The sequence below is a fragment of the Sinocyclocheilus grahami genome, unplaced genomic scaffold (genome assembly GCF_001515645.1).
Source record: "Sinocyclocheilus grahami isolate Dianchi unplaced genomic scaffold, SAMN03320097.WGS_v1.1 scaffold514.1, whole genome shotgun sequence".
Taxonomy (NCBI): domain Eukaryota; kingdom Metazoa; phylum Chordata; class Actinopteri; order Cypriniformes; family Cyprinidae; genus Sinocyclocheilus; species Sinocyclocheilus grahami.
In genome coordinates this window covers 483,598-506,522 of record NW_015505693.1, presented here as the reverse complement: position 1 = coordinate 506,522, position 22,925 = coordinate 483,598, and the positions used below count along the sequence as shown (strand labels likewise).

The 22,925-nt window shown below is 36.9% G+C and overlaps 1 protein-coding gene across 1 annotated transcript; it reads right to left on the bottom strand.

The window, feature by feature from the left end:
• Positions 1–8,690: 8,690 nt before the first annotated feature.
• On the bottom strand, positions 8,691–22,809 carry LOC107554806 (cartilage intermediate layer protein 1-like). Its single transcript, XM_016237420.1, has 8 exons — positions 22,765–22,809; positions 20,951–21,038; positions 16,178–16,330; positions 15,778–16,095; positions 15,574–15,682; positions 15,328–15,485; positions 11,741–14,169; positions 8,691–11,658 (listed from the first exon to the last, which is right to left on the bottom strand). Exons 1-7 carry the CDS (start codon positions 22,807–22,809, stop codon positions 11,753–11,755), a joined length of 3,288 nt encoding a protein of 1,095 aa, XP_016092906.1. The 3' UTR covers positions 8,691–11,658; positions 11,741–11,752.
• Between the last annotated feature and the right edge of the window lie 116 nt (positions 22,810–22,925).

Genomic DNA, 22,925 nt, shown 5'->3' with positions numbered 1-22,925 from the left:
CAAACAAAACCATATTTCTTTTTCTTAATGGGGTCTTTTACGTGGGAAATCCAGGGAACAGGTATTCTAGGTATTTGGACAGGAAGAGCAGATATTTGGGAATAAAACGCGAATGAGTGAAACAAAGAAGAATGGATCATGGTATTGTTGGGGGCGGAGGGAGGGGTCAGGCGAAGCAGACAGTCTGCATTGGTCATTAGAAGAAGGAGCGGATGGAGAAAACAGACTGACACCTTCAGTGGACAGTCCTTAAAGAGTCTGCTGATGGGAAGAATGCTATGTGCTTCAGTTGCTCAGCAGAAATCTCCCGATCACTTCCCTTAACCTTGTTATTGTCGTTACGATGGACGAAAACATGCTCATGTTTCACTTCACAATACATCAATCAAATCACACATCCTAGACTTTGAAATGCAGTGCGTGACGACGATGAGGTCTTAACAAATCACTTATTTTCAAAGCATTGACAGATACTGGGGATGATCCTTGAAAAAAATATATGAACGATTGACTTTTATGCCATTTCCAAGAATGACTGTCCGTTTGGACCATGACAAAGAAAAAAAGACTTCATTTACCCTGTATGTGGTAATCGACAGCAGCTCACAGATTCTGTTGAGATTACATCGTATTTGACTTGGAACTGATTTTAGTCTTTAGCCTTTATTATAGGTCACTTTGGTAAGGAATTGTCTGTGAATGTAATGCTTTTAATATTACTCTACACTTAAAATGAAAAGCAATGTTTAAATTTGAAAATTACATGGCCACGTATTGTTTATGGAAGCTTAATTCAGTGTAACAATGTTGAGGCTAGACATCGGTCCGACAAGCCGTCACCATATGTAAGTGCTTCTGTATTCGATTTCAGCGGGGTACTTCTTGTTCATAACTTTCTGTCCAGAGCACCCAAACCTTTGACCAAAATAACAACTCTTGTCCCAATGGAAGGACATTGGAGAATCCATTATTTTATACTGCACTTAAGAGACTTGTTGCCTCAGGATTATCAAGCATTTTGCATTGCCTGTTACTGAGGAGTGGTATATATTTCATTGGTGTTATTGTTTTATTTTCTAATTTTTACTACGAAACTGTACCCCGTTTTGTCATTTAATGATTCATACCACAGATGTTTGGAATTGCTGTGTCTCACTGGATTTTCATTCCCATGTTGATTGGGGACAATGGTATTAGATTCACACTGTGTCAACACATGACGCGCCAAAACGTTCTGAGGCTGTCTACACTGAATGTTTCAAACCAAAGTTACAGAGCGCCAGATGTTTGGAAACTTCAGATATAGAGCAGGGCATCCGATTACATTCAGAGCTTTGAGAGCAATGCAACGCATCCAGTTTTAGCATTAATCCAGATACGTTCGAAAATGCCGTCCACACTAGCATTTTTATGTGCTTTCCCAAAGTATGAAAATTTTAGAAAGTAACATATTTAACATCTTTAGCAACACTGTAAGTAAACAGCACATAACAGGCACATGCCGGTATAAATATAGATGCATGAATAAACATGCATCGTTGTTTTCAAATACCTTAATTTTCGCTTGTTCACACTACAAACGCAAAAGAAAAGAAGGCCAATATATATATATAAAAAAGTTTTCAACTAAAAACAGAAAACGTTTCATGCGTTTTTGGCCGTTTACAACAATGCCGTTTTGGGGGCCTGAAAACACAAACTTGAAAACGACACAGTTATTGTCTCAATGTAAACTACAAAAATGTGAATTTGTGAAAACGTTGCTGTCATGCGCATGCGTATTATTTGTTTGCATAGTGTTACTTTATGAAGTGACATCGCCAACTACTGGCCTGGCATGCGTAATACAGCATTTTAAGATATTTTCGTGACTCCGTGTGAACAGGGATCATTTTGACAATGTTGTCTTCTGTATACAAAAAGCATAGAGGAAGAACATTTCTGTTTTTTTTAGCACATCATTGTTGCATTTATTATTATGGATTTTATTTGCTTTTAGTGTGATGCAGACCTTACTGGATATATTCAGTCACTGCACACGGTTTTGATGAAGACGATGCTGGTATTGTAAATGTTGGTAAAGAAATTTGTGAAAAAGGTCAAAGGTTCAGCTTAAGTTAACATGATGTAATCATGTAAGAAGTGTCTATGAAGGCATTTAGATGAAAATATATCAAATAAACAATGTTAAACTAATATTTTTGTTAATTATTTGAATGGATGGATGAATTAATTAATGAAGTTGATCAAATAAAAAATTTTCTAGGCATTTGCAAATGTCAAAATCTGAGAAAACGTCAGCAACCAAACAAACCCTGACCTTTTTTCATACAGATAGTCATGTCTTAATTTAATCTAGTACTGAATAATGAAATTACAAAAGATTCTTTGTTAAAACAGGAGCCAACGTGTCTCTGGTGTATTCAAATTTTGGTTTAGTCAGCATTATGTGGATTAACATCAACCATTTGATCAAAAGGTTTCGAAACGCTCTTTTCAAGGGGAAAAGCTATCGTGCTCGATCTCAACTCATCAGCAACCTCAGATGCTTTCTTATCAGCATATCCTGTAATGATGATGCTGATAATACAAAGGAAACGTGCTGGGTAGAAAACAAAAACAGCTGCGTTCAAAAAAACTATAGAGGAAGTTAAATTTGATTCGTTTATTTGATTCAGTACAATTTGGGATATATATATATATATATATATATATATATATATATCCTGACAAAACTTATTTTTATATACAGTATATCCATCAAAATGCACAGATACTTTATAAAGGCCATCAATAGAGAAGAATGATTTTTGCAGGCAGATGGTGTAGTTACAACATCTACCAGCAGGGGTTAACAGGACCTTGCTAACTAGTAAAATTTGACCCCTTGGGTAAGACAAGTAAGAAAACTGTGCCTCATTCAAAAATGATGAATTGCATAAAAACATACATATGTTAATGCTATTTGGGAATTTAACAGGGTGTAACTGTCTGGAAAGCGGTTCCAATATTTTTCAGGGCATGTTATAAAAATGGTCACGGTGACTTTGCTTTGTACCCCCAACAGAGACGAACTGTTATTTGGGTGAGTGGATCTATCTGTCATTTAACCACATCTGAGAGTCAGTAGAAGCATTTGTCATTCCCTTCATCTTGTGCTGGTTTACAACACTCCTCTTTTAGACCCCTTAAAGCGTGAGATTCAGATAGGCCGAGCACATTGTTCTCCACATGTCTCTGGGGTTCACTGCGATGATCTGTGGCAGCGTGCAGGTTTAAAATGAACTGAGGCGGGGGTGAAAATGTAGAAGCTCTGGCCGAAAAGTTGCCCGACTTTAGCAGAGAAAGACCTGTTTTGACATCTGTCTAAGGCCTGAGAAAAATGAGCTTGGCAAGACCACTGGAATCAAATGAAGAAGTAAAATAAACTTTTGAGGCTAATGTCCTGTCATTCTCAATTAAGTGCAAAGCATGTCATGTCACAATGGAAGATTATTCTGATTGACACAAGGCTGTTCGTTCGGGTTTATTTTGTGGAAGATCCAGAACAGAGAGCAACAACACAGGCAGTTTTACTCACTGTTTAAAATGGGAAGTGTTTAGGAGTGTACCTCATTAGTGCACAGGGACGAGATGGGACTAAGGGATTATTAGAGCATGAGGTAGGATAGAAAAGTAATATACTAAATATAGTTAGAGGATAAAATAGATTAAAAGTTAATAATTTAGAAGTTAAATGTAATTATTATTAATTATTTGCTTTGTTGAAGTATCTAACTTTACTGAAATGTTAATATGAAAACATAAAATATATATATATTTTTTTTTTTTTACAAATCCCAGCTTAACGTAATTAAGTTACTCATAAAGCCAAATGGCAGGAGCGGATCAACCGGGGTGGCACAGGGTGCTAACTGCCACCCTAAGAAAAAGCTGTACAATGCCAAATGCCACCCCAGAATTATCACAGAATAAAATATAAATGTAAGCAGTGTTTCAGTAGTTTCAGAGTAATGCAAAATAATGGCAAAAACACGTCTTTTAATAAACTGTGCGATGGTTGCACACACACGCAGCGTGCCAGTGTAGTCGGCTTCATTAACAAATGGCTCTTATGAACCGGATCTTTTTGAGTCAAAACCACAAAACGCGGCCCAGTTCACTAACAAATTGTTTTTACATTTGTTCGTGAATCAGACAATTACTGCTTTTTGGGTAACTCAGAAGTCCTCTGAGAAATCTAATCCCGTATGATCCCGATATGTCTGAGATTCATCGCGTAATTGTTTGGTGATCCGATTCTCCGACCGCTACACTTTCATCATGGATATAAGCCATAACAATTACATGAACTCAATAAGAAGATGCCGATCACAGAAACTAATAGCAGAGTTAAAGAATCTAGTCATATTGCAGTTTTCTCGATTGTTAATATAACTGATTTTAGTTGGCACTTTTTTCCCCCAAACGATTAATTCAGTTTTCAAAACAAAGACACATTTCTCAAAAAGTTTAACAATGAGTAAGTTAAACATTAGGTAGCAAAACTGATGACACACCAATCAGAATCTCTGCATGCTAACAACGGAGAGAGGAGAGAGCTGAGCCAATCATCTACAGGGGTTTTACACTTACACATACAGTATAATTACAGTACAGTACCAGTACATTAATGGAAATTTCACTATAGTAAACTGAAGCTTTGCTACAGTGTTATTGATCTCAGTGTTCACTGGGCAGGAAAGACATCTGTGTATTTGAATTGTAAGCATTTACCATTTTTTTCAACTGCTTACACACAAAATCTTTACTTGTCACACAATTTCTGAAACCTGACACTCAAACACCAGAACCATACACCAAATCTGCAGAACCATACACTTATTCTCGGCCTTTGACTCAGTTTTCAAAGTTTTGAAAAGTTTGAAAGACAAATTTATGCTGGCTTGTCTTAAAGTCTTGTTTAAAAAACGTAAATGTTTGGTCAGTTAGATGTTCTAGATGTTTGCTAAAGGGTTGCTAGTTGGTTGCTAGGATATTCTGGGTGGTTGCTAGAGTATGGTTGACTTTGATAGAGTTTGTTCTGGGTGATTAGACATTCCCACCTCTGTTCATAACAGAAACTCAAACATTGTTTTCAAAACTGATCCAGTTTCAGTGCTTTGATATTATTGTATTTCTTTCTAATGTCAGGAAATTCAAAAGTTTTTGTTGCTCTTAAACTTGCACTAAACGTGATTATACCATCTAAGTAGCCTATGTAATTGTAATAGAACCGCATATCTTCTTTAGTGATACAAGCTCAGAAACATTTATAACCTGTTGAAGTTTTTTATATATTGTGTATTGACTTGGTGTCATGATGGATATTGAAATACTGTTTATTTTTCATTTAAACAGTATAGATGATTACTTAATGGTAATACAATATTTGTGAACACAACTGTGTATGTCAGACCATAAATCCCCAAAAACTATGCATGGGGGCTTTCTTTGGTGTTGCCACCCTAAAAATTATTTTCTAGATCCGCCCCTGCCAAATGGTTTGTAAATACATTTAAATAGAATAAACAGTGTGATATAAAACTTTTATAAATTAAACTAAATTAATAGTTATTTACTTTGTTGAAGTATCTTATTTCACTGAAAAATTATTTGCAAACCTGAATCTAACATAATACTTAAGTTTTACATTAAAAACCTATTACTTCGTAAATAAAAAATAAAATAAGCTGTGCGATAAATCATTTAGAAATTAAATTAATAATTTTTCAGTTTACTGAAGTACCTAACTGCGCTGAAACGTTAATATGCAAACATAAAATATTAGATTTTTTTTTTTACAAACCCCAAAGTAACAATTCTTGTTACATAAAAACCAATAGATTTGTAGAAATAACAATATAAAATAGTGTGCAAAAATAATTTCAAATTAAATTCAATGTAATTATTTATTATTTAATTTGATAAATTAGCAAATTTCCTTGAAATATTAATGACAACATAAAATATTGTAACTTTTTTTTTTTTACCTCATACAAGTTATACAGAAAACTCAATGGTGTGTAAAATAAAATACAATTACATTAGTTTAAATTAAATATACAGTGTTCAGTAAATAATTTAGAAATTAAATAAATGAAATTAAAAACAGAAAATAAATTAGTCACATAATGCCAGAATTTATTTTTATATATATACAGTATATATATATATATATATATATATATATATATATCTAAATATATAATATACATAATAGATTTTAAAAATAGCAGATAAAAAATTACCACTTACACCATGGCTCAACTGGGTTCTGAAAATTCTTCATTTGAGGAGAATGAGAATGTGAAGTGCTTTTAATTATAAATATTCTTTGAGTGTTTGTCTAGAGCTTGGATTTAATTGACCAGAGAGCCTGTTAGCCTACATTTAATGCTCATGCTGTGCTGTGTGAAGCTGTCTTAGCATTTGTTCAGAATGGTTCTCTCATTTAAGTAGGTCTATTCCGCTCACTCACTATTAAAGATTAGTGCAGGAAGAGAGACAGTACAAAGCTTATGTGTGTGTGTGTGTATATATACACACCTTGCTACGTGTACTGCGTTAGGCTAACCGAGACTTGTCATTTGCAGTTATATATTGTTGCTCTTTTGTTAGTTTTGACTGCTTTTATTGTCCTCATTTGTAAGTCGCTTTGGATAAAAGTGTCTGCTAAATGACTAAATGTAAATGTAAATTAATTGCAGTGGCGACAAATAAGAAGTTAGCACAGTTTGTTAGTAGTCATAGTGTCTTAATATGAAACTGATGCCTTTTTATGTTTTGATGTGATTAAAGGTAAATTTTTGTAAGATTTTAAACATTCTGTCAGACAAGTAGAATTTGTTTAAGTGTTCAAATGGTTTGACTTTCAGGAGGTCCGCTGTGTGATGGAGATATCGAGGAGGCCGATGGTGTTCTTCAGGTGTTCTGTCCTTGGCATGACTATGACTTCAATCTCAAAACGGGGAAATCAAGCACAGGTTTACAGGTAAGACACTTTTTGTTTGACATTTTAGCTCATTAAAGGAATATTCCAGGTTCAGTAAACGTTAAGCCCACTGACAACATTTGTGGCATATTGTCGATTACCACAGAAAATGATTACCTAAGCAAAAAAAAATCAGTTTCAGTTACAATGGAAGTAAATTGGACCAGGCAATAAACATTACATTAAAGTACACACTTTGTGTTTTTTAGCCAAAAATATTGCTAAAATATTATACATGTTAAAATGAATATGAGGGAATCACTTCATCATCTTGTCCAATCTTTCATGAAACCTTCCATACAAGGATACCAAGAAGGATAGTGATGTTACTCTCTTGCTTACATGGAGTTAAGTGGGTAATTTGTTCTCTTTAATAAGAAACACATTAAACTTGTCTTCTTTTACATTTATACATATATTTATATCCAAGAACGAAAAACAGAAGGCAAAAATGGTCTTCAAAATACCTAATATTTAGGCCAACACACCTCTGTTCAACACCCACAGATATTACATTGCTGATAAATAACTAGGCCTAGAAGTTTCATGTAAAAATTAAAAAATGTCTAGCTTTTTAAAGGAAGAATTAAGTTCTTTAACAATAATATGAGCTTCACATTTCACCCTTTAAACCCACCATATGCTGGCACTGTTCACATAGTTTTTTAAAACTAAGGGATGAGTCAAAATAATTGTATGTGGTAACTGACATTATACAACAAATGCAGTTGAATAAGCCTACTTGGTATTGATTCCAGAAGATTCACTGAAGTTAAATCAGATTAAAGACATGATTATGTTTTGATAGAAGATCTATCTTGCTTTTTGTTATCATCTTACATGAAGTAGCATTCTCTTTAATCAGTGAATCAGCCTGAATGTTCCTCCTAAATGTTAAATGTATACACCAAATTTCATTACTCAGCAGTAAAGGGGCAGTAGGCAGCCAGATGAACAAGTTAAGTTAGCCAGTGATTCAGTCGATGATTCAGTGTCCCCGAAAAGCACTTGTATTTTCGTATTAAAACCACATTTGTTGTGCCGTCACTTTAACTCAGTATGACACCAAACATTATCTCACGCGGTAATGGATTGCACATCACCAGAATCATACAGAAGTAGGTATTGCCAAACAGACAGACATTTGGAAAGTCTCGTTCCTAAGAATTAAACTGCCCTCATTTCGGCACGTTTCAATTTAGCCACACGTCTGCTTTTTTAATAAGCAGATGAAATGTGTTCTCTCATGCTGCGAATATAAATAATAGGGCGGTTGGAAGTGACAGTGAGCTTGGGCCAATCAATATAAGGCAAAGACTATGTAAAACAATCCGTAATTATGACAGTCATCCTGGGGGACTCGGGACACCTTGAAATGTTCAGTAATTAGACACTATTCCCACCACCGCTTAACATCCACCATGCTCGTATATCAAAGTTCCTTCCTAGCTGTAGGCTTTTACAGCTGTCCAAGCAGAAATAGAATCAGATTCATTGCAGGCGTGCTTAGTTTTATTTCTTTGTCAAAATGTAAAGTTTTCTCTTTTCTTTTTTTAGCAACAAGTTTTTGAAGTGAAATTGGAGGACGGCAATGTATACATCAAGCACGCAAGTGAGCTCTCGTTACAACCTTTCGGCCAGGTCAAGGAGAACTGAAGTTCTTGGTTACGGCAATGTTTTGATCCCTCGAACTAAAACATCTGCTTGGATCTCGTAATATTTGAAAAAGATGCAGAATTTTAGTTGAATAAACTTTCCTGTTCCCAATGGAGCAGTTGTTAACATTTGTGACAATTTGTATATATACACTACGAATCAAAGATAAATTGTTCTTTAATGTTGTACGCAAATTACTTCCAATGAACTAAAATGAACATTGTTTTCTGACATTTAGATGATATATTTTATGATTTATTTAAATTGTGAATATCTTAAAATGTAAGTTGGCAAAATGTATATGCAAGATTGATTGAACTCAGGGAAAATGGGGTCACAGACAGTTTATTTAGTCAGCTGTACATTTCAGCAGCTCAATTAGTTATAGTTTTAGATTCATAATTGTTAGCACTCCAGAGATGTTAATGTGTTTCTCTCTAGGGCCATAATAAATGTTTGCAGTTGTAACTTTCCTTAATTAAACCAGAGCCAACCCTCTTGAGTGTCAGGTAGAAATGACTTTCACCGCTGGGAAAAAAGAAAAAAAAAAACATCTTTTTTTATTTAAGTTTAATGGAATAAAGCAATGTCAACAGAACATGTTTACAAGAGCTCTTTATTTACATTCTAGTAAAATTGACAGACATTGTAATCCACAATTTACACATAAAACTGGCTTTTGAGATTGCAAGATGGGAAATTTCATGCAGTATAAGTTACAAAATGATTTGCATAGATTTTCAGGATGTGTTGTATGTAACATATTTGTGAAGCAAGCATGAAAAGAGATTTCTGAGAGCGCAAAGGCAACTATTCAACTCACTTTGTAGTGTAGTGGTAGAGTTATCAATGCACATTTTGCAAGAGGATATTCCTGCAAAAATTGTAGTCTCCCTGAGACCAGCCAGACAGTTGAAGCGAGGACAAACACTTTTGAAAGCTAACTGGAGGCCAACACATTTTTTTGCACCATATTCATCCAATATCCAACTCCATCTTTCCTCTGAAACAGAAATGTACAGTATAGCTAAATATGCTACATGTAAAAGACCAAAGGCTACTTTAACTGGATATATTACACAATCACAGAAGTTTAAATTTATTCAAGTTACAAATGTATGACTCAACATCACTTACAGGTGAGACTGTCTGGGATAGAAAAAAATATTTTAATTCGCTTGAAGTGTGTACTTGGCCTAAAATAATGTGTTTTATAGTTACATATTTTGTTTCTTCATTAGTCAGCCATGACTAAAAATGTTCCTGTTAATGACACATTTTAACATACTTTTTAAATATTGCAATGTTATTGAAAAATCTCAGATTTTAATGACTGATTACAGTTGGTCTGTTATGAAACTCAGCAACTTTGTGTTCAATCAAAAAATGTGCCACAGTATTATACATTTCTCTATTGGATTATTTCCCAAACACTTTATTCTGTTCATCTCAATTTTATTCAGACTGATTTTTCCAATTAATCCAATTTTTTTAGGTATATTTTTGTTTCTTTGAAGATTTGGTTTTAGAATATTATTTTAATATTGTTTATATTCTACCTGCATTGGGCCAGCTGTACATATTTGGATACACAGACAAAATAAGCTTTTGCACCATTATCTATTAAAGCATGCACTGTAATCCCTCAACTCAATTAACTTTCTGCTTTGAACAAATACAGAATACTGAAAGCGTAAGGGATTAGACAAATCAAATCAGAATTAACATAATGAAATCCTATTTGCAATGCTACCTACAAAATATACCTCAAAAGATACAAATGTCCAGCTTATGCAGGTCCACATGGTTTTTTATGGTCCATTAATTGTTGAAATCACACAATTGGATTTTTGTTACTTTAGGGTGGAGTTAAAATACTGCAACTGCATTTATGTTGCATTGTCAGCTGACTATATGAGAGGAGGTTGAATCGGATTAGCAAGCTTAAATTCATTAGTATTAGGTTTAAAAAACAGGTGCTATGTAATTTGAAATTCAGATATGCAATTACTAAGGGAATAGCCCAACATTTTAACAGACCTATGGTTGATTGGCTCATAACATAGGACGTTTTTGTCAGGACTCTCAAGTCATTATTGGAACACAATATTGCACTTTAGGAGACAAACAGAAACAAGAAACAAAATACAATCAGTTTACTCTAAGATCTAGACATCATACACTGAGATACTGTATTCGTTGGATTTCATATCAAAAGAAATTTTGATTAGGCCAGCCATATGGTCAAAAGAATGAAGAGGGCATTTAAAAAAAAAAAAAGAAACATTAATTTGTTTGAAGTTAGGGCCATTATATTATTCTTTGTCTCACCACAGATTTGTTTAATCTACCTTGGTGATCCATTCTGTTAAGGGATGCTATTCTTGGCAGGGGTCAGTCATGCTTTGGTCAGACCAATAGTTGGCCAAATCACAACTGGAATGGCGACGTGGAAAAGGAGGCGAGACAGAACGAGCATCTTTGCTGCCTCGGGTCTTGTTCATTACATCCAATAGAGTAGAATATGTGGTTGATGAAAGCATTAGCAGCTGTCACACTTGACCTCAACCCATACAGTCTTGTCTCAACTATTTAGCCTATCATCAATGGAAGACACTGATCAATTAGAGAAAATGAGTGAATAATTACAGATCTAAAAGTAGGACGCTCCACATAAGCAAGTTTTGACTTTGGAAATAAATACATGACATAAGTCTGTATGGACCTTGTAGAGTATTTGGCCTAATCACTAAAAATAAATGTCTTAAACAATGAAGTAAACTTTGAGGAAGTATGAGAGGACAGTTTTCCATACACATGTAGAAAGAGTTTAAATGTGTTCGGATAAATCAGGTGAGGATTTTGCTCTGTTAGGACAGAGGATCCAGTATCACCCGGCTGGCCAAGTTTGGTATTTCCATAGCAGGTTTTTTGAGTCTTTTTTCTTCACTCTCTTCAACCCAAAAGACCTGCATAAGGATGGAAAACATACACTTGATTTTCATCAACATCTTGAAATTATTTTTTAAAAAGTGCACTCTGAGAACTCACCTAAAGAAAGATCTACTGTCTTGGTTGTGTCCTTGTAGCTGGTCTCCTTCTGTTAGTGTTCGTGGCTCTGCGGTTCTGGCTCCTGCCCTGTTGGCCAAAAGGGTAGGCCACCATTTGGGTTGACCCTCTTCTGACTTGCAGTCCCTGGGACTCCCTCATCTCCCGTGCCATCTGTGTTAGTGTTAGGCCAGGATTTGTTTGCAAGCGCTGGAATAAGCTCTCACGATTCACAGTTCTTTTAGGGCAGCTGAACGTCAGTGCCACTCCAGAATCTGACTTCATCTCCCTGGAAAAACCATCTGAAGTTCCATCAAAGCAGCGGCCAATGGCAATTTCTTTGGCAACCCGTGGGTTCTGGTCGGTGACGGTGTATATTCCATAATTGTGTCCAAGTGGATCAACAGGAGCTAACATATTGAATGCATGAGACTCATTGTTTTGAAGAACAGGAGGATGCTTTATCAGATACTCTTGCAGGAGACCATTTATGCCTACACGACGGCAGTTACCTTGTGGGATGATAGAAATTAGTGACCGGTCTACAATACCTTGATCAAAGAGCATCCCACTGCACTTGAACTCAAGACAAGCAGCAGAGGTGTTAGGATGGTGTAAGTCGCGGGTACTACGAATGTCTCTAATGCCATACAACTGACCTCTTGTCTGAGGATGAGTGCCACCCAGGTTTCTTGACCTTACCATGATTTCTGTAGCTCCATGAATCTTAACTTTGATGTAGCAAGCCCTGAACTCTTGTGGATTTGGCCACCAGGAAAGATAGTCTCCAGTCCAAGATGTGAGGTCACTCTCCTCAAAGGGTACCACATTGTACTCATATTTATCTTTCTCGACACGGAAGAAACGAAAGTGGTTGGCATCAACAGGTGCATTTTCACATGCAATTAAACTCTGATAAGGATAGATTGGTCCGTTCGTTTCATCAAAATTGTTAGGGTTTGGTTTGGCTAGGTTGATTCGGAAAGCTGTTTTCTTAAGTGCTGGATCCTCATGATCGGAGCGCTGGTAATCTAACTTCCCTAAGTACGGCTGAGACACACCAATAATGTTTGGGTTCATTTTTGGCATTGAGGGGGCTGCTTCCAGTTCCTCACCTCCCATTATAGCCGTGACGTAAGCCGTGTATGCGTCAGACCTCTGGGCATCACAGAAAGCTGGAAGACAAGCACCGTTTGGTCCTGTTATCACACTATCAAAGCGTCCCCAAGCCCTCGGATTTGACGAGTAGCCAGGCTTAGGCTCCAGGTTTATCAAGTTTATTACCACTCCTTCTAGTTGCTCGTTGGGCAGGAACTTGTCGCTCATGTACGCCCTCACTTTGACATAGCACCGGCGATTCTCAGGTACATCGAGATTGAACAACCTACGCTCCCTGATTTCCATATTCCCTATCAGGAAGGTGCGCTCCTCTCGTTTGTTCCTCCCGCTGCCAGCAATAGTAGTTTGTGTGGGTTGAAAGTTACTCTCCTCCTCCCAAATGCCTGTATCGGGATTGAGGGACCAGAGTTTCATAGCAGGGATGTGCTCCTGCATTTTTACATGCTCCGTATCAAGGAGAACCTGGACTGCGCCGGCTCCTAGAACCTCCTGGTTTGCTCCATCTCGGAAATCTACTGAAAACATTCCATATGTCCTGAGAGGTAGCATGTCTCCTTCATTGTCTACAAAGTTGAGATCGCCAGGAGCGGCAGCAGCCATGGTAATGTTGCGTGGGTCAAGGAACGTGACACTGGCCTTAACAGTCCCTTCGTACACTTCCCCTGTGTTTTTATGGAAAGAGTTTGGAGGTATGACCAGTTGACCAATGGGGTCCTCATCTTTCATTTCACCTAGGTAAATGGTATTGCTTTCTGCAGCATTTATATCAACAGGTTCCTGCTTCCTCATCACTTTTACATCATGATAGACAGAACCTCCTCTCTTGTCAAAGATAAAAACCTTGATTGTATCAATGAACTTCTGAGAAGGGTCCACAAAGTTTACCACAAAACGCTGTGTATCTGGAGACACCTGGATTGTGAACCCACCCTGATATCCTGTGGTACCTATCCGTTCCTTCCCTATGTAAATATGTCCAAAGCGCAGGGATTCATCATTGTCTGCTGACACCACCCTGCCCCGTACAAGAATTTTGGGCTCTACACAAGTCTGGCAGCCACACTCAGTAACAACCTTGATAGGCAAGGTGTAACGGCCACATTTGATCTCTCTAGCATCCATTTGTTTGACCCCACAGCAGAAGCCAGATCCATCCCTGCAACGCATGTCAAAGTCCAACGATCCAGGGCATTTGTTGTGTGGACAGCGACCTGCATTGTAAAACTTGGATTCTGTTCCAGGCTGCTTGCAGTCTAATGGCAATTTGATCAGGTGAGTGTCAGGTGTTGAGTTGCATGCTGGTGTTCCTTTAGCTGTGAAATACAAAATGTGAAATCAGTGTGCTAAATTTTCAAAGAATGCATAATATTTATTTATTGCAAAAACAATGTTCTTGATTTTCAGTAAAACATTCAATTTACTTGAGAAGAAAAAATAATTTCAGAATAAAGGTTTATTTATTTTATCCCAATGGCTTTTTTCTTCATTTTCATAGATTTATGCTTGAAAGACAGAAAAAGAAAATAATTTTTATATATATATATATATATATATATATATATATTGTTATGAAGATACTTGTTTTAAAGTAAAAAGGATTTAGAAATATATGTTTAATCAGATCACTGTGAACAAATAAAACTGGGTCACTGAACTTGAAAAGGAAGTCTGATGACTTGCCAAAGTATTAGTTCTGATTAAAATGTATGATCTCATTGTGTCATCATATTAATGACTGCAGTCATTATTGTCACATTACCACTCTACTGTAAATGCTGCTCATTTATTCAAAAGAGCGCTGTGTTTCCTTTAAAATTACACTTATTGGAGAGAGCAACCATGTAATCTTATTTGAGGTTGATGAAGTTTAATTTATGGAAAACTTTTCTCCTGTAGCTGTTGTTTAAATGCAAGAGTGAATACAAAACACATTAATCATCCTCCATTAAGAACCCTGCTGTGACAGGTGTTAGTGTTTCATTCAGCAAAGCACATTTCATATGCCAAAATGATTAAGAAGCAAAGAGATCCCTCAGACAAAGTCTAAGGCTGATTGCTTTAGCACACGTTTCGGCAGACTATTTCTGACAATCTATAACTTGGATAACAAGCATCATGGGAATTTTCACAATGTGTAGTTATGTGTGCAAATGTGGAAATGCATACTTGTCTGAGGATGAAAAAACAGTATTTTTATTGACAAGGTTGGATTTCACATTAATATGGAAAGCGGGTGGGATTTAAGGATTTTAGTCTGCCCACCACGACTTCTTGCCAGTCATTCCTTGTTTAGAAAGTGGTAATTTCTACCAACTTAAACATAATAAAATATTGTACCGCAGATGTCACTAGACATTATAGACTTTAATAATTCATTGGAGACCACATTGGGGTTATTTTTCTTCTTTAGGGACATTTTGCAAAAATACTATAATGTTCCCTGTTGACTGGTAAAATGGTTTTGCACTTACCGAAAACAGTGAGGACGGCTGAAGTAGACTTTATGCTGCCTGTCAGACTAGTTGCTTTGCAGTGATATTGCCCTGACTGCTCTGGTTTCAGGTCCCGCAATATCAAATCTTCATCATACTTGTATATTGTGCGATTCAGTAAGGTTCCATTGTAATACCTTTGGATCAAACAAATAAATTTTTATGTAACTATAAGATTAACGGCATTTGTTCGAAAACCTATAAAGAAACTTCATTGCTTTTTACCAGTAATATTTGTCAGGTTTTGGTGATCCTGTTGCTCTACAGCAAAGGGTTGCACGTTGTCCCTCATAACGCACTTTGTCTTCTGGGTGCTTCTCAATATATGGCTTTTCTGGAAGACATAAAATGGAGAAACCAACAATGCAACAGTGCATGAAATTATCAATGTGGGATCATCCATATCCAAAAGTTTCTTCTTTTCTTTACCTGAGGATCGTAAGATGGCCCGTACCCAAAGTTCATCAGTGCTGTTGTTGGAAACAGGGAGAGTAACGGGTGCAAATTTATCCTTTCTTATGACCACTCGGGTCTGTGGGCTGGTGCACAGTCCATCAATCTTGAACTGACCCTTATCATCAGTGTGGGCGCGGACAACCTTGGCTTGGCTAGCCAGAGCCACTGTGGCGTTTGGCACAGGGACACCCGTAACACTGAAGACCGTCCCATGTAGTGTTTGCCCATCACAGATACAGTAGCTACAGTCCTTACTGGGACGTCCCCCAGGACAGACACGTTTGCATGCCACTGTAAAAATAAAACGGTTGTTTTCATTGTAGCAAAAAATCCATGGGTTTTCAGAGATTGTGTGTTTTGTAATACACAATACCTGGACATTGATTTCCACACTTTTGGACCTCCACATGTCGTCCTGTACACTGAATCTTAGTAGAAGATCTGTGACATGTCCTACGTCTTGTTCTGCGGCCCTTCCCACAGGTCACTGAGCAAGCACTCCATAAACCCCACTGGCTCCACACAGCTGTTTAGTCAAGATTTGGGGGGAAATAAGTGGTTAATTAACAATCATAGTGGCAAGTTTTCAGAAACTGTAAAAAAAAAAAAAAGATGAATACCCTACAAATGAAAAAGCTATTCTCTTTAATTGTGTTATTTTACTATTTAAATATTGTATATGTGTGTGTACGGAAATGTCAGAGTGCATTCTGACATCTTTGCCAGTGAGATTACATAGATTTTATGATCAAAGACAACAAAGCTCTGTACACACAGAAACATGTTTGGGTTTAGCCAAGCAGGTAATTGAGCACCACATGTGTCATGTAAATGTCAGCAGGATGTGATTGCTCTTGAGAACCATGAGTGGAAAATAAGCCTAATTTCTGAGTTTGAGTGTCAAAATGATTTAGGTAATTACAGATATTTGGACACATCTGATATAAAGGGCACACAATGAGCTTTTGACACCTCACTGCTCTGTCAAATCAAAATCTGTCGTTTTGCTCCTGAAAAAAGTTTTAACCATCCTAAGGTAAACCATGTTAACACTATCTAGTCCAGATTTGGAGATCATCTAAACTATTAAACCAACTAAAAACTATCTTTGGTTGATATAAGTGTTTTTTTAGGAGAGGCTCTAGTGAATTCTGCCAATGAAGGCTAGGGAATGCATATTATATCAGTAAATGTCATGAGCTGGGTTTGCTTCTCTTTCTCTCTCTCTCACACACACATACAGTGGGGCAAAAAAGTATTTACTCAAGGGGGCGATAAAGTTGACTTTAGTTATTAGAGACATACACTTATTATTCAGGTAGCTAGCTAGATTCATTCCAAGCACAATAACTTAAACAATATCCATAACTAGTTTGTTCTAATTCAGTGAGAATAGGGAAGTCCATACCACAGCTATAACGACAACAACACAGAGAACAATATAAATGGAATCACTTTCAGAACAGTGTGTTCCAGATGATGAAACATGTCACTTTACAGTGTCGCAATGACCGTCATTTGTCAGTGCCTCACTCCTCAAAGTTTAATGAGTGTGTAGATGACACAAAGCTGCCGATGTTAGCTACATTAAAAACAGATGGGCATTATTTGAATGGGTTCCTATGGAGACCGGAACAGAAGAGCATCCAATCGGAAGTTAGAATTCATAATGGCGGCACTCATCGTTTACTCAGGAAAAAGGTGTATAGAATTTAAAGAGGCACAATATAACTGCCACTCAAGGGGGCGATAAAGTTGACTTTAGTTATTAGAGACATACACTTATTATTCAGGTAGCTAGCTAGATTCATTCCAAGCACAATAACTTAAACAATATCCATAACTAGTTTGTTCTAATTCAGTGAAAATAGGGAAGTCCATACCACAGCTATAACGACAACAACACAGAGAACAATATAAATGGAATCACTTTCAGAACAGTGTGTTCCAGATGATGAAACATGTCACTTTACAGCCTCACTCCTCAAAGTTTAATGAGTGTGTAGATGACACAAAGCTGCCGATGTTAGCTACATTAAAAACAGATGGGCATTATTTGAATGGGTTCCTATGGAGACCGGAACAGAAGAGCATCCAATCGGAAGTTAGAATTCATAATGGCGGCACTCATCGTTTACTCAGGAAAAAGGTGTATAGAATTTAAAGAGGCACAATATAACTGCAGTGTGCGCTTATAATAAATGGAACGTTATCGTCCATTAGTGTGGATGTTAATATAGTTATCATTCTTGGTGACAAGAATGACAATATTCGCTCGTGCCTAAAACTGCATCATGTTGGTTGGTGAACTTTGCCAATTCGCAACAACACGTGACGTTGAGCTTGTATACCAAACATCTGCATTCATCTACTTGTATAACCTATGGCTTAAAGCCAAAATTATCTAAAATCTTGAACAATAAACCTTTATAACACCTACTAAGGGCACCAATGTAATTAGCAATAACCACATCACATACTTTAGTCTGCTTTATTCCAAGAAGAACTGTGTGTCCATGTCCATGTAATATCTGCACCCAGTAACGGCATTATTAGGATCAGGTGTTTAAAAAGCATTTACTTTGAAGTGGAAACTATAAGTTAACAACATCTAAAAATATACACCTATCTATATATCAGTGTCCTCCCAACATAGAATGACACCCTGCCCTCCCATAACAAACCACTCGTGCCAAGTTTATTTTGGGAGAGGGTTCTCAAACAAAAGGGTAATTTAAACATGGTACAGCAATTCTGTGATTATGTTGTACCTATCTTATTGCCAGGGGTTTTACCCCACAATATAAAGTGCAGTATCATTACCCTTTTAGGACTTCTCGCATCACCTCATAAAGTCTGCACAGTGTCCAATAGCCATCCTCAGACAATTAATCCATAAACAGTCTGTGGCCTTTTAATAAAACATTCCCCCTTTTTAATGTGCATTTGGAGAATTGCTACCCAAGCCAGAAGCTAATCAAAATACATGTGACGGTTGAGTTTTAATAAAAGAGCTACGTCAAAGCTGCAGCGGAGTGGTTAGCGCACATGCTTCTTATACGGGAATCATTTTTCGGTCTCTGCTGTCTGTAAAGAAAAGCCTTCAAAAAGGTTAGACACAAAAACATGCCCAAATTTAGCTGGCATTCAGCTTTCTGAAAGTTTTTCCCTTGTTTATCCGAAAAGGAAAGGTAAATCATTTTGGCATGTTATGTAATCCCTTTGACAAAGCGCTATAGTGCTAACCCACATACTCGTATGTATTAGGGCGAGTGCGAAAACACTGTGATGGCTTTATTGCAGTATACAAGTGTGGTAACAAGTAGGGATTTGTTTGAAATCAGAGGCATTTCATTTAAGAAGGCAGTGTGCCCGGGCAATGGTCTTAAAATTGCATTCCACATCCCATCGTGTTTTAATGAATGCAAATGAGAGCTCCAAAGTGGTTTTATCTGTGTGTTTATCCTGCGTCGGCAAACATGTGGAAGTAGTTTTGTGCATCTGGCACATGTCCTGGCTGAGGTGTGCTCGAATGGAAGATGGTGAGCTCTGTCTGATTGGGTTGAGAAGAAGATTAGGAGACAAGGACTGTTCCATAGACTCTGAAGTGGGCTGCATCTGTGCTCCATTATTCTAAACTGAACTGCTTCATTGTCACTGCATAATAATGAAACCCCAGCCAGATTTGTGTGTGTTTAAAATGATCTGGATTGGTTTTCCTTGTCTTTGAACCGTTTCATCCAGAAATTTGATCTCAAGCGTCGGTTTTAATGTAGAAATACACCAATACCCTGGAGAAGAGTAGTTTTCTAAATAAAAAGACATTAATTAGTCCTTTTTTAAAACTTGTTTTCTGTTAATAGAATACCTAAACATTCTTGAAACAATATAAAACTAGATCAATTATTATTAATAACTAAAATCTTGTTTTTAAAAGCATCTTGAATATTTTATATAGATTGTTTACACCACAAAATAAACTAGTATTAGACACCTTTGAAAACAAGTCTTACATGTGTTGCTTCTAGAGTAGACATATGTTTATATATTTTAACTAATTAACTTTTTCCTGCTGTGACTTTACCTCTATAAGGGGTGTAAATTGGAGTAAAATCACGGTAACCAAGAATCGAGTACTACATGAGGTTCGTTTTTTAACATTCAGTTAGCGCTCAGGTAGTGGCCGCTCACGGAAAAGAGCGAAATTGAGACATGTAACCTCGCATATTACCTTTGATCCCTCTTTCCACTTTCTTTTTCACTTCAAAGCATCAGAGATTGATGTACCGGGCAGCTGAACTTCAGAGCAAAGTGAAACATCTGGAGGATAAATCGTTTGAATGGAGCAGATTAGAGAGTGGCAATATTTACTTTGGAGCGTTGAAAATGGCTTCGCCGTGCCCTGGATGAAGCTGGCACGGACGCGCGGGCTTGTAGCTCATTACCAGATGACTGAGCGACATCTGGTTATTTAAAACCGAATTTTAGTCCTAAAGGTTTTTAAAAGGCTTGACTTAGAGCTCAGCAATGTCAGGTGCTATTTTCCGTGCCGGCTGTCTACGCGTGTTGGGAAACAGGTAATAAATTCTGTGGAGAAGTTGAGGTGGACCGGAGGCGAGATGGAGTGACAGTGAATGGAATAGAGGCAAATGAAACGGTGCTGCTCCAAATTTCAGTCTGGGTTGGTGGGCAGTTTCCCAGTATTCATGACAGTCAGTCATTCAAATAATGAATTCCTCAACAGTCCTAGCCTACCTTACTTTTCCAGTACGAAGACTTTTGGGAGGAATCAGAAATAGTTTGCATTACGTTTAAAATAATGGTGCTTTGTGACACACTATTTTGAATAAGACTTTTGAAAGGAAATTTCATAAATCACAATATGATAAGATACACTTACTTTCAAAGTGTCCATTAATAGCAGTGAGGCAAACAGAAGCAGTTCTGTATGCAACAACTGTGTGATTTACTAAACATCACTCCAGCCATGTAAGTTGATTAAGCTTTCACAAACAAACAAGCTCTCACTGTTTCCCCCCCCCCTTAAGTCTTACGTGCTGACGGCTGTATCCAAACTGTTACATAATGAATAACATCCTTACATGTTCTAATTAAGACAATTATGAGATTATTTAAATGACATTACCTTGTGCCAGAGACACAACAAAGACGGTAGACAGCACCAACGTCCCGACTGTGAAGTCCCACATAGTGCCACAGCCACAGATGGGCAGCTGTTGGTAACAAAAAATAAATTAAAGACACAAGTTGTCAAGTTCTTGAGTGGCTTGACCAATGAGTTTGTTTCCCCCCCGTCCTTCAAAATCAAGTCTGATAGTTTCGTGAACTTCCCAGAGTTTTAAAAGACAGGATGGAGTGGAGAGTGGTCCAGACCAGCCCCCTCCTGCTCGCCATTGGCTATTGCGCTAACATCTGTGTTCTTATATCATTCCAACAGACAAAAAAAGACCTCTCAGATGTAGAAGAGAGGTGAATGTTGCATCAGAAAAATGTTATGTTTGTGTTTTTAATCAAGATATTCTGGATTACTGGGTGTTTGAGCAGGACATTGTGTGTTTTATTATGCTCTGGCCATTTACTTCAATTCAGCCAAGAATGAAGATGTTAATGTGATGACAGCAGATTAATTTAATAAAAAATCTGTTTAAAAATCTGTTTATTTCACAATGGATTTTTCTTATTTTACTCACATGCAACTATGTCGAGCATTGCAGGAATGTTCGTCCAGCATTCATTGACGCAACAGACAGTAAAATGACTGTAATGTGACGCACCTTTTGCATACAAAGGGAGTTGTAAACAGCCAAAAGGTTTAAAATGTATAACTGTCACAGAAACTGATCCATAATAACTATTTCACATTGCTTGAAGGTGAAATGTGTAATTTTTTTTCTTTAAAGGAATAGTTTATCCAAAAATGAAAGTTGACTCACCTTCTGACCATCCAAGATATAGATGAGTTTATTTCATTGGAACAGATTTGGAGGAATTTAGCATTACATCACTAATGGATCCTCTGCTATGAATGGGTGCCGTCAGAAAGAAAGTCATCTCAATAATCCACAAGTTATCCACATCAATCCAGTCCATCATTAACTTCTTGTGAAACAAAAAGCTGCATGTTCATAATACAATTTTTAAAAATCCTTATTATATTGCTTTCCCCATGTGGCAATTCATATGAATCAGGAGAGAAATATGCACAGATCAAGCGCCATTTATGAGTAAAAACAGTTCTAAGCAAATATGTTGGTGATTGTTTTGTTGGGATTTTGATTTTTTTGATGTGAAAAATCTATTTCACATTTTGATGTTTTGATGTGAGAGGACAACAGGGGATGGACCTTTTTGCTGGAGGAAGCATTATTATGGATTATGGATATTTTGGCCAGAAACAATAATTTGAAAAACACATTGATGGATTTGTTTCTTACAAACTCACAGCTTTGCTTCACAAGACATTAACTGATGGACTAGAGTCATGTTTATTATGATGTTTTTATCAGCTGTTTGGACTCTCATTCTGACGGCACCCATTCACTGCAGAGGATCCATTGGTGAGCGAGTGATGTAATGCTACATTTCTTCCAACAAAGAATCAAACTCTTCTACATCTTGGATAACCTGATGATGAGTAAATGTTCATTTTTGGGTGTCATATTACAGCAAAGATAATCTAAATGTGAAATTAATATGCATAATGAAACATCCAATACTTACTGATAATAAACTTTTTTGAATTGCAGATATGGTATGAATATTGTGCATCCCATTCTAATGTCATTTTCAACTGTTTGATAGAGTAGTGAAATATAGGTTTCAAACCAGCGTGCCACACTAAAAGTGTTAAGTCCAAACTTTGAAGTCTAACTCATGGTTCATAAGCAAAGGTAATTGTGTTTAACCATTTGTAAATATTCCCATGCATGCTACATGTACAGTCCTGTTCCACTGTCTAGGATCATGCATGACCAGCACATCCATGACGGGGAGATGCATTCACACGCCAATCCATGGTGTCGTCCAACATTTCGAGTCATTTTTGCACAGCTGTTTTGAAAGCTTTGAGAAGCACAGCAAATATTTCACTAAATGGGTCT